General features: G+C 35.6%; 2 protein-coding genes across 3 annotated transcripts in view; one reads left to right on the top strand and one right to left on the bottom strand.

Moving 5' to 3' along the window:
* Positions 1–13,105, top strand: part of IMMP2L (inner mitochondrial membrane peptidase subunit 2) — a 956,056-nt gene that overhangs the window by 453,503 nt on the left and 489,448 nt on the right. The gene's annotated exons all lie outside the window — the stretch shown is intronic.
* Positions 5,570–13,105, bottom strand: part of LRRN3 (leucine rich repeat neuronal 3) — a 41,707-nt gene continuing 34,171 nt past the window's right edge. Inside the window, exon 2 of the mRNA XM_027539551.1 lies at positions 5,570–8,526. Coding sequence (XP_027395352.1) covers positions 6,041–8,167 — 2,127 coding nt within the window. The 5' untranslated portion in view covers positions 8,168–8,526 and the 3' untranslated portion in view covers positions 5,570–6,040. The remainder of the gene's footprint in view (positions 8,527–13,105) is intronic.

Genomic DNA, 13,105 nt, shown 5'->3' with positions numbered 1-13,105 from the left:
GTTTGGGTTGGTTAGAATCACATAATCATATAAATTAATATATTTTATATATAAATATGTTTTCTAAACTCTAGTAAAATAAGGAATTTAATATGAAAATCATATCAGTATATGAATGTTGGTTTGTTTGACAGCTACCTAAGAAACAGGGATGGGAATTCCAGAAACCTTAAAAAGTTATTTCTAGACATGATTTTTGTTTCTTTTCTTAAACATGTGACTCCTCCCTGTAATCATTATTTACCAGAGATATCTGTCTTTAATCCCAGTTTTGATAGTGAACTTCAGTGTTATATAGTATTCTTCTGAAGAACTCTTTTGGTGTCTTTGAACATCAGTCAGTTCAGTCACTCAGTCATGTCCGACTCTTTGCGATCCCATGGACTGCAGCATGTCAGGCTTTCCTGTCCATCGCCAACTCCTGGAACTTGCTCAAACTCACGTCCATCAAGTCGGTGATACCAAATACCTCAACCTCTGTCACCCCCTTCTCCTCTTGCCTTCAATCTTTCCCAGCATCAGGGTCTTTTCCAATGAGTCAGTTCTTCACATCAGGTGGCCAAAGTATTGGAGTTTCAGCTTCAGCATCAGTCCTTCCAATGAATATTCAGGATTGAATTACTTTAGGATGGACTGGTTGGATCTCCTTGCAGTCAAAGGGACTCTCAAGGCTTTTCCAACGCTACAGTTCAAAAGCATCAATTATTTGGTGCTCAGCTTACTTTATGGTCCAACTCTTACATCCATACATGACTACTAGAAAAACCATAATTTTGACTATATGGACCTTTGCTAAGTAATGTCTCTGCTTTTTAGTTGCTGTGTAGGTTGCTCATAGCTTTTCTTCCAAGGATCAAACATCTTTTAATTTCATGGCTGCAGTCACCATCTGCAGTGATTTTTGAGCCCAAGAAAATAAAGTCTGTCACTGTTTCTCTTGTTTCCCCATCTATTTTCCATGAAGTGATTGGATCAGTTGCCATGATCTTCATTTTTTGACTGTTCAGTTTTAAGCCAGCCTTTTCACTCTCATCAAGAGGCTCTTTAGTTTTTCACTTTCTGCCGTAAGGGTGGTATCATCTGCATATCTGAGTTATTGGTATTTCTCCCGACAATCTTGATTCCAGCTTGTGGTTCATCTGGCCAAGCATTTCACATGATGTACTCTGTGTATAAGGTAAATAAGCCCGGTGACAGTATACAACCTTGACATACTCCTTTTCCAATTTGGTCCAGTCTGTTCCATGTCCAGTTCTAACCATTGCTTCTTGACCTGCAGGTAAGGTAAACTCTTTGATCATATTCCTGTAATAATGATACCTCTGTTGGTTTAAGAACTATTTGTCTTTATCAACCTTGAATCTGTTACCACAGATGACAGAGAGGTTATTTTATTACTGTCTGATTCTCTCTCTTCTAGGATTAGGAGTGTCAACTTATGTCCAAGGTTTACTCCATTATTTGTTCCAGAGGCTGGTAAACACTGTAAATGAATATCACAACCGAACGTTGAATCAATACCTTCAGACACTGAACCATATGTTTTAGTGAGAAGCTGTATTTTTCTTAAAATGATCACAGAATTCCATTAGTTTCTTGAAGATGTCTCAGAATTAGTAAAGATATACACACTGCTGTTGCTGCTGCTGCTAAGTCGCTTCAGTCATGTCCGACTCTGTGCGATCCCATAGACGGAAGCCCACCAGGCTCCCCTGTCCCTGGGATTCTCCAGGCAAGAACACTGGAGTGGGTTGCCATTTCCTTCTCCAATGCAGGAAAGACAAAAGTGAAAGGGAAGTCGCTCAGTCGTGTCCGACTCATAGTGACCCCATGGACTGCAGCCTACCAGGCTCTTCCGTCCATGGGATTTTCCAGGCAAGAGTACTGGAAAGGGGGTGCCATTGCCTTCTCCAGATATACACACTAACCACTATGAAAACTTCAAATGCTGTAACAGTTCATCCTTCTGAAAGCCTTGCTGAGGTCAGCCACAATTCATATTTCTATGCTTTGTTATTCTGGACCATATTACACTAATATTGAAGTTATATGTGATAAATTTGTTCTTAAGTCATTACTTATTTAAATACCTCACTTTACTTTTAAGAGAAAGCTATATCAATGTATCTGTGATATACCTAACCCCTTATTTGATATTGACCATATGGCTTGTTTTGAAGATAAGCTAAGTGTTCTCTGATGTATGTGTAACTGAACTAGAGTAAGTAAATTCATGTCTATATGGGTTTGTCTATTTTCAGTAAGAATAAAAAGGAAATGTATCCTTTTCATGTGTTCCAAATTTTATGTGTCTTCTCACTTGGGAATGCTGAATGCTTCTTAGTCAATTCAAGAGGACCTTTGCTATATCATTAATGGAATGTTTAGGCCAGATTTTGGTAATAATCTATATTTTAATAGACTATTCTTTAAAGTTTGTATTTTAATACTTATTGGAATTTAAAGTATTTTAATAATTTAATATTTTAATTGGAATTAAAATTTGTATTTTAATTTTGGATACTTTAGTGGATATATGGACCATGGCAATAAAAATTAACTCAGATTTTTCCATTGTATTTCTGTGGATAAACAGTGTTTTATTTTTCCCTTGCCTCAGAGAAATAATATAAATTAATTTGGTGGTCAGCCTTAACAATAGATCAAGTTCTCACTTTTCAAATTAACACAGAAAAGTGGTCACTATTGTGTTGAAATTAGAGTCAGATTCTTTCTTTTTCCAGACTTCCATGATACTGATGATAGCATTTTGATTCTAGGCTGTTTTTGATTTTGATTCATGGCTATTTCTTTCCAGTATAATACTGCCGTGCTCCTAAGCAACAGCCTAATTAGCAATTCATCTGTTGGGGTAAAATAATATTATAATGATTAGACTGCAAAACTAAGGGTGAAAATACTAACATTTAAAGAGAAAATCATTTTAGTCTTTCTGTTTAGATTTATTCCCAAATGACCATTTGGGGTGTTTGATATTCTAAATTGCCTGTGATAATCATATTTTTTGGGGAAAAAAAACGTTTTACTTATTTGTTAGAATTTGTTTTGGCAATTTACAGCGATACAGAAAGAGAATGAATCAAAGAACATGTAGGCACAATATAATTACTATTAGTAAATCCCCATCTCCTAGAAAGTCAGCATTGTGGTGAACCTAAAGATATTCTTGATAGTTATATATACAATGAGAATTCTTTTCAGCTACTTGTGATAGCTGTGAGAACATTTTTTAAAGGGGATATATAATTTTAGTTGTTTTGTTTGCTTCATTGGTTACTCACCTATCACTTCTAATTTTTCATGTAAAAGGCTAACCTATGAAAATGCTATTCATAGCTGTTATAAGATTTTATAAGAGTGGATAGGGTGAGTTGGTCTTCCTCATAAAATACATAACCATTTTGGCAGTGGTAGATTTACCTTCTTGAATTTAACTTCCTCATATTTCTTGGGCAATCAATGTATGTTGGGAACAGGGGAAAGATAATTATCTATGTTTCTGTGCTTTGAAATAATTTATGGTAAGTAGACAGACATCTTGATGTTAACTAGTCTGAGGAGGGTGTTAGGCTAGTGTGTATGTGTATTAAGAGCAGTAATAGAATTAAGTTCCTATATCAACATGTGATAAATAAAACATTTTAGACCAAATGAAAAAAATTGATTTTCTGAATATTAGATTAAAATTTGAGCAAGGAAGTAGGATCATGATTTGCTTTGAGCATCTGTATTTATTCACCTGTAACAGAAATACTTCATTTCTGTGCTCACTGTAAGGTATCTATTCAGAGTATGTATTTACTGCAATTTCTCTAAGAAAAATGTAGCTTGAAATGGATTCTCAGCTTCCCCATATGTTTGTTATAGTTCTTCATGCAGATAGACATATACAAGGCACCTAAGCAAGTTCTTGCTGACCTATACAGTACCTGCATCCTATTAGGTCATATTTCAGCTCCTATGTTTTTGATAAATAGCCTGGCTCTTAAAAAGCTCTGTCCATGGTGCTGAAACCTCTTGTGATGTATGAGCATGCCTTGCTGATAAATTCTAATGTCAGCCTCTCTGTGATAGTGATTCATCAGGTTGTAAAATTTGTGTTTGGGAAACACACTGAATTAGCAAGTTTCATATTTTGTTTGTGGTAAAATTAACACAGTTTGTCCTTTTGTTTTAAAGAATTCATAACAATTACTTTAAAGCATTGCATTAACAGCTTGGATTTAATTAGATACTGTTAGTGCTATCACAAAAGCAAATGCCTAGTATTAACAAATACGTTGATATGACTTCAGTGCTAGAAATGATTACAGGCCAGTGACATATTGGTAAGAGGAAGGAAGCTTCTATAAGAACAATTAAGCAATTGATTTTGAATAGTTAAAGTAGCAATTAACAAGGAAGCCTTGTAGAGATAAGAAATTTGCATGTAGAAAGTAAGGCTTATTCCTGTTGGTGATTTTTTTTAATAGTTTCAGGATGTTTTATTTGTACATAGATACATTTTGGGGGGTAGAACTATGGATTTTTGTTTGTAAATATGACTAAAGCCTTAAAAAATCTTGGTAGTTTTTTCCAGGTGAAATTCTTGTATTTTTTGTATAAGATTCTAAATTACAAATATTAGTATTTCAATGATTCTCGATTTTTTAACCTGCATTCCTTTAGGTGCCTTAAATATAGTCATAGAGAACTGCATTTTTTCTCTTTTATTCTAAATTAGTCTCAGAATCTTTTCATTAGTAAAACAGTTCTCTTAAATTTCTCTTTAACTGTGGAACTTCTTCTACTATCAATTCTGTATATCTTAAGATTAAATTTAAAATTTTAGTCTCAGAAAATTGTAGTCTCCTAAAATTCTGAAATCTATTGTTATCCTGGGATAAAGAATCATCCACTTTGATTATAACTATCTTTAAGTCCATACCAACTGGGTAAGTTGCTACACAATTATATAAACCTCCTTCTTTGGGGGTCATATAGAGTATATTGTTTTCTTGCTGTATTTGCAATATAGAAGAGTGTTAGGTTATTTGTTTGTTATTGCAGTGTCATTAACTGTCATTAACTGTTTACAACCACAACAAGATTTGAAAATTACACATAGGTAAGTCCTACTGAGATTTGGTGATATTTTCTACAAAGCAAGCAGCCTAATATTGAGTTACTGCCAATTATTAAAATAAGACTTTCAGTTCCTTAAATATTGGGTTTATATTACATGAACCTAATAATTATATCTACTCCAAAAGCTTCTTGTTAAGAAAATCTTTAAGTGAATACATAATTTCCTAGAGGATTTGTTTTTGTCAATAAGGGGTTAAATACAATATTATTATTGCTGTTCAATATTGATAAAGTGCCTTCCAAGATCCATTTTTGTGCATTATAAATATATAGTTACACCCAGTAAAAGTGTCTTACTCTTAGCCTTCCAAATTTCATTATAGAAAAACACTTTTGGAAACACTGTCATTTAAATATCTGGTCAGATGGTATTTCCCAGAAATTATTCTTTATTTAGAAACAAAAACAAGACAAAAGCAACTGATTTTAATCCAAAATGTATTTTTCCTTATAAAAGAGGTCCACATACTCACTGTGTCTACTCTACAGAATTTGTCCATTTTATTACACCACCTGTCAATTCAAGTTTATCGGGTCACTGCAAAAACTCGTGGCTAATATGTGTAATACAACACAGGAGGAGGTATTGCTCAGTTCAACTATTCTTATATACTTAAAAAAAATACAGAAATGTTTTTGTCCACTTTAACTGTAGTCCAGACAGAAAAGTTACATGAAAGTTCTAGAAAATGGATTTATTTTATTTGGTTGCCACAGTACCCTTTGAAGCCAGTTAATTAAAATGCCGAACTTGTACATATGTCCATTGGTCAGGAGCAGCACTGGTGAAGCTTAAACTTCTTTCTGCAAAGTAATATTTCTCTGCCTTTTTTTTTTTTAAGTATAACCACAGTCTTGAGTTTTTCCTTGAAGTAGATTTAGTTGGTTGTTTTTAGGACATGTTAGTTGGCACACCTATAACAGTTGCTTTTACTTCCAGTGCTGTACCTTTTTCTTTGCCTGTTTCCCAGAGGTTGATCAGAGGAGGATAAAGCTCACTGAATGCAAAGGTTGGTTTCTGTAAGTAATTCCTTACATAGTTATGTCCACCATCACAGTTGACTTCTTGAGAGAGGAAGCTGAAAAGACATATCACACCAATAATCCCCAGAGAGCCTCCAAGGCAAGCCATAAATGTTGTGGTGTTATTCTTTTCATACTCTTTTTGATCAGGGTCCAAACCTTTTGTGGTGACATTTACACATTGTTTTCTGCTTGTTTGGTAGATGGTGGGGATATCAATACAAATCTTATACTCAGTTGCTGGGTTCAGATGAGTAAGATTATACACCTTGACATCAGATGGTATTCGCGCACTTTGGGCAGCATGGGAATTCTCAGCCTTGACGAAGGCTGTCCACTTAATACTGGATTTGAGAATTTTAGAACTTGCTTTCCAAGACACCAGAACGGAATTGGCCTGAACATCTTTTATTTTAATATTCAAGGACCCATTGTTATCCTGGGGAAGAGACCCATCCACTTTGATCATAACAGACTTTAAGTCAGCACCCACCAGGTTAGTTGCTATGCAGGTATACAAACCCCCTTCTGCTGGGGTGATGCCGCTTATGTCAAGTGTGCCTTCAGAATGGACATAGAACTTATTTGTTAGAGTATTAGGCAAGAGTTTTTTACCAGAAGGTGTTATCCAGTAGATTTCAGGCTGTGGCTCTGCAGTAGCTCTACAGTGTAAGGAAACATAACTCCCAGCTTCTAAATCCAGATTGGAAGGAAAACTCTCAGGAGCTATAAGAGGGAGACAGATTTCCATCATTTCCCTAAAATGCACCTGCCGCACATTCTGGCCTTGGAATTCGGGCGGGTCCACACAAAACAGTGACTCTGGCTCCATAAATCGAATGTTGGTTTTGTTCATATTAATCCAACGGATGACACAGTCACACCTGATAGGATTGCTGTGTATGCTGATTTCCTTGAGGTTTGGCAGAGATTCAACTGTACCCTGGTACAGGGCACTAAGGGCATTGCTGTTAAGCATAAGTGATTCCAGCTTGGGCAGCCGGAAGAATGCATTTGGGTGAATGTAAGACAACCTGGGGTTGTTAGTCGCTTCTATTTTTCTTAAATCTGGTAAGTTATCCACAGCAAGACTGTCGATGGAAATCAGCTCAGGCATATTGTTTATTCCCAACTCTTTTAAGTGTAGCATATTGCTAAAATCTCCCCTCCGTATTCTGTTAATGGGATTTTTATTTAGATCCAAAAATTTGAGGTTTACTGCTTTTTGAAGAGCAACATTGGGCACTTTAATAAGCCTGTTGTCATAAAAAGAGATGCTTTCTAAGTTTTCAAGTCCAACCAAGGCGTTATCTGGTATTTCTGTGAGGTTTATACCAGCTATAACCAGGCTGCGAAGATTGATAAGAGGTTTAAAGTTCATATCTTTGATTCTGATGATTGGATTTTCCCCAATCATCAGAATCTCCAGATTGGGAAGAGCCTCAAACCACTTACTGTTGATCATCTGCAATCTGTTTGAATTGAGATGAAGTCGAAGAAGATTATGTAGGCCAATAAAGGCTCCTGGTGAAATTGTAGAAAGCAAGTTGTGATTAATATAGAGTTCTTGTAAGTTGCTTAGTCCAGACAGACATTTTTCAGGCAGCTCAGTAAGTTTGTTTTCTTCTAGGTATACAGAAAGAAGCTGAGGCATCTTTTTTACATTAATGTTGGTGACTGAAGATAAATTGTTTTGAGATAAGTCCAGGCCAGTAAGGTTTACTGGAAAGTCTATGGAGTATTCAATTTTTGCAATATTGTTAGTCTGTAGTAGCAGAATCTGTGTGTCAGCAGGCAGTCTGGCTGGGAAATTTGAAAGACCTAAATCATTACAATCCACGGTAGATGCCTCCATATAGATGGATCGAGGTGTAAACCAGGGCCGGATTTCACACGTACATAACTGTGGGCAATCTGCTTTTTTATCTACAGCTTGTACTAGGGTAGTGATAGCTAGGCCAAGTAGCACATGAATTTGGAGTGGCAGGTCCTTCATCTTAGCTTTCTTCTTCAGAAATTTAATGGGCCCTTAAGGATTCCACGGTCACTGCTAGTAAGATCAGTAAGAGCTGATTGATAAAAAAAATAGTTGCTTTTGTCAAATGACGAATGCCAGAGAACGGCAAAGATTTTCTTCATGGAAATAAGTGCCGGTGCCACAGTTGCATTGTCCAGAAATGCCATGCATATTGGAGAAAAGGCTTCTGTCTCCTTTATGATAGGATATGGATGTAACTTTTGAAGATGGAGTATGTATAGATGGTCACAGGAAATTAGGCAATTCATTTATTTAGGAGTATAATATTCACATCCCGTGCTAGTTCAGTACTTGCAGGAATAGCAGCATGATGCTAACTATAATAAAATAGAAAAGAAAAAAGAAACATAATTAGTCCAAAGGAAACAATACAATACCCATTAACTAATTATGATTCTTATATATAATAGTCTTACTTTACAGTTAATTCAATATGTTTTGATGGCCTTATTCCCTGTTATTCCCTTATTCCCTGGGCCAATAGTAATTGGCCCAGAAATTGGACAGGCTGAGAAACTGTATCTTTAGAAAACTTAAATTACATTAAACATAAAGAATTTTTCTCTGTTTTTCCAATCTTTGGTTATTTTATTGCTTGTTATTACAAGCTATTATTTGTTGTTCTATTTGACAATTACGGTGGGGAGGGGAGAAAACCTTTCAGTGATGGCTTTTTTATTTTCTCTTAGAGAGGCAAAATTAAAAGGTTATAAATAAATGATAAATAAATAATGCTGTTCAGTTAAAAATCAAATGAATTAATCTGTGATTCCTCAGGTTTCCAGGAGACGACATTTAGAAACAAAATTATAAAATGATGTAGAAATTGTGGTATTTAGCTGAATTTTCCATTTTCATTCATACTTCTTTCCAAAGTCTCCTTTGTATAAAGTGACTTGAATTTTGTAGTCTTTGGAAAAGATTGTCTAACTTGCTGTAGATGCACTTGTATATTGTTATGCTTAGCTGAAATTCAGATTAATGTTAGACTGTTTTATTATCCCCTGAAAATAACTTATATTCCATTAGTTACAACAATGAAAAAGTAACTTTATCACATCAGTAAAACAGACACTTAGCTGTACCTTCTTTTAAACGGTTATTGATGTCTTTGTTGTAATAATAAGCAACTGCAAAGCCAAGTTGCAATTTTGATATTTGCTATATTATAAAATACCTACAACTTTCAGATGTTCACTCCACCTGTCACACTGCTGGTGAGTTCTCCCTGCAAATGTACAGGACAGCTGGAGCACGGCTGCCCTGTTCATTCTGAGACTGGTGCCTACCAGGAGTGAGTGAGTGAGTGAGTGAAGTTGCTCAGTTGTGTCCGACTCTTTGCGACCCCATGAACTGTAGCCTACCAGGCTCCTCCATCCATGGGATTTTCCAGGCAAGAATACTGGAGTGGGTTGCCATTTCTTTCTCCAGGAGATCTTCCCGACCCAGGGATTGAACCCAGGTCTCCCGCATTGTAGGCAGACGCTTTACTGTCTGAGCCACTCTGCTGAATAATCAGTCTGTGAATACTGTTCTTTCGTCTCTGCCCAGTGTTGACATTCATAATGGCATTGCTGACTGACTCTAACATTGGTGTTTCAATGACAGAGATAAATATATTTGGAGATATAGCTTCCACAGAGAGACAAAACTTTTTAATTTAATTTTAAAAATTCCTTGGTTTTAAAACTTGTGAAAAATTTACAATTCTGTCACAGCTTGTCCTCCTCTTATCCACTAAGACATCTGATAAAACTGGATCATGAAATTCAGATAACTACTAAGTTATCCTGAATTATCTTCTTTTTTTTAAAATTACTTCACTTATTTAATGATCAGAATTCTTTTTTTTATAAAATACTCTTCAGATATTATTACTCTTAATCTGTTTTAAGTAGGCTGTAAGCCCCTTGAAAGAATTTAATGCAACTGCTTCTTCCTGAAGATGCCTCATAAATCCTTAGACATCCATGATCTGGGGTCCCTCCTCTTTTTCTCTGTTTCTTGTCATCTTCTGCCATTCTCCTGCATGCAGCCTTCTCTGTGCCTATAGAACTGTAGATGGCGCAACTTCTCTCTGCCTGGATTGCCTGTTTCTTTGTTTTAAGTTAATTCTTGCTGTTTTGTCAATCTTCAGTTCAAGCATCACCTCTCTAGGAAGCCTTCCATATAACTCCTCCCCCCAAGTTGTACTTAGCTTCCTGCTAGTACAGGGTGGTTCCAGGGCCCCAGCGCACATCTCTGTCAGAATTTTTAGTTGATTTTCTCCCTCATCAGACACTCACTTCCTTTCATGCCTGAGATCTGCCTGATTTTGCAATCCCAGCTCCTGGGCATGATAATTAGAACACAGTAGATGCTCAAGAAAGGTTTTCAGTGAACTGATAAATGAATTACATTAATATATATATTCATCTTTCTATATACAATTTAAGCAGCTTGGTTTAATTTCCTAATTTCAAATCTAGCCAGTTTAATGCACATAAATCTACTATACAGAGTATGTGTTACCTTTATTGCTAAAATTCAAGGTTTAAATTTTAATGTAATACAAAAGAGCTAGATTTTAAAGAAAAGTCATCTAATATTATATCTTAGTTTATTCCTTAATTTTTTCAGTCAAAATTTAATGAACACCTATTATGTGCCATTTTGGGTTAATAGTTGGAGGATAAAAGGATGACTTAGATATGATTTCTTCCCTTCATAAGTTTTTAGTCTTTCAAGGGTGACACAAGTAAATAGGGAGAGGTACCAGGAGAGAATTTTAAATAGAAAGCTATTGCATCTCTATTTTCAAAATGAAGAAACAGCCTAGGTACAAAGTATAAAAGATATTTCAGTGTGTTGCCACAAATGTTAATAACTCAGTTGCGAACTGAGCAATCATAATTTCGGCCAATTAATCAGTTAGATCCAGTTTCTCTAGCAAAGAGAAACCTATATTCTCCTTTATGTTAACTAGAGGATTAGAAATGTTCAAGGTAAAACATTCTTTTGGGGGGGATCTTAACCTAATGCCATTTTTTGTTTTTAAAATTTTTGTGTTTTCTTAAATTTATATTTACCTTTAATTAGAAACTCTTTTCTGACCTCATTTCATCATTTTGGCCTAGTCATATGCCCAAAACAACCAAATCTGAACTACATTTATTCTGTAAGCTTTTGAAAATAAGGAGAGTTCTAAAAGTAGTGAACACATTTGAGTTTTATTTTTCCAGGTCTGTAGGAAGAAATTGTCAGTATGGGGAGTACAATGGGAGATATGTAAATTGTGCCTTTTTTGTAATATTGATTTTCTCATGTCTTTGGAAATGATGATGATACTTTCACTAATGGATTATTTGGCATGGATTGTTTGCAGGATAGTAAGGCAGTAATAACATCTTACATATTAGTGCTTTGCAGTTTTCAAAGACCTTTGATATCCATTGTTTATTTTATGTTAATAATGACCTTGAAACAGATTGCAGAGGGATTTTAACAGCTGTTTTTGTTTCTGTTTTTTTTTTTTTTTTGACAAGGGTATTGACAATCTATCTGCCTGGAATCACACAGCTAATAATTGATGAGGAGGAATTAGAACTCAGGCTTTATCTTTAGGCCTGCAGCTCTTTCTAGTAAGGCACGTTGCCTATACATGGAAACATGTGATAAAATCATATTGACAAAGGTATTGCAGTGATTTATGTCTTAGGATGGGCTGGCATTACCTTTGTCTTCAGCTTTTCAAATTTAGAATATTAATATTATCAACCTACTAATAGTGAGCAGGGTGTGATCCACACTAACCAGACTCATAAGAGACAAGACCCAAATCCCAACACATTACAGTGAGAAATATGACTATCAAGAGTACAAATGTTAATATCTGAATCTGCCAGTCAATGCTTTTGCTTCATTTTAAAAATATACTTGGCAGTACAAATTATGAACCTGCAGTTTGTTTGTGAATATAGGTCGGAGCAGGGAATTTAGGTGAGATTTCTTATTATTGTCATCAGAAATGATAGTCTGAGATGCTTGCTTTAGTAAAGAGCATATATCATCACAGGAAACTGAACCTCCTGAGCCTCATGGCCTTTAGCATGGCCTCAGCCCCCAAAAGCTTATTGTGGGAAACTTTTTCCAGATTTATTCTTGGTCACTTCTCATCTGTGTCATGATAATTATTTGTTTACACTTCTTTTTCCCCTTACTTGCCATAAAATTATTAGACAAAAGATTATTGCTAGACATGAGATTATTAGACTATTTCCTTACTAGATATAAGATTATTAGGTTATTACTTTCTAAATTATGAGGTCATTATTATTATTGTTAGAAACTGTGTTCAGCTTCCTTTTGATTTGATTATATTAGTGTATTTGATTGATTGATTAGTACCTAGGCCAGTATATAGGTCATTAAACAAATTTTGCTACATGATAATTCACAATTATCTTTGTATAACTTGTGTTGGATGATAGCATATGGACTAGTGATTAAAATGACTTTTTGTCCTTAAGTAACTTAAAACACCAAAAACAGTGGTTAAAATCCCTCTGTAATCTATTTCAAGGTCATCACCTGAAAGAATGCAGGAGACCCCAGTTCGATTCCTGGGTCGGGAAGATCCACTGAAGAAGAGATAGGCTACCCACTCCAGCATACTTAGGCTTCCCTTATGGCTCAGCTGGTAGAGAAGCTTCCCACGATGCAGGAGATCTGGGTTCGATCCCTGGGTTGGGAAGATCCCCTGGAGAAGGAGAAGGCTACCCACTCCAGTATTCTGGCCTGGAGAATTCTATGGACTCTGTAGTCCATGGGGTTGCAAAGAGTTGAACATGACAGAGCGGCTTTCACTTGCAACTTAACAATTAGCAACATAGAAAAAAATAAATAAAGAGGAAAAGA

This window comes from Bos indicus x Bos taurus, chromosome 4 (genome assembly GCF_003369695.1).
Source record: "Bos indicus x Bos taurus breed Angus x Brahman F1 hybrid chromosome 4, Bos_hybrid_MaternalHap_v2.0, whole genome shotgun sequence".
In the NCBI taxonomy this organism is placed as follows: domain Eukaryota; kingdom Metazoa; phylum Chordata; class Mammalia; order Artiodactyla; family Bovidae; genus Bos; species Bos indicus x Bos taurus.
The sequence above is the reverse complement of the archived record's forward strand: the minus strand, read 5'-3'. Positions and strand labels throughout refer to the sequence as shown.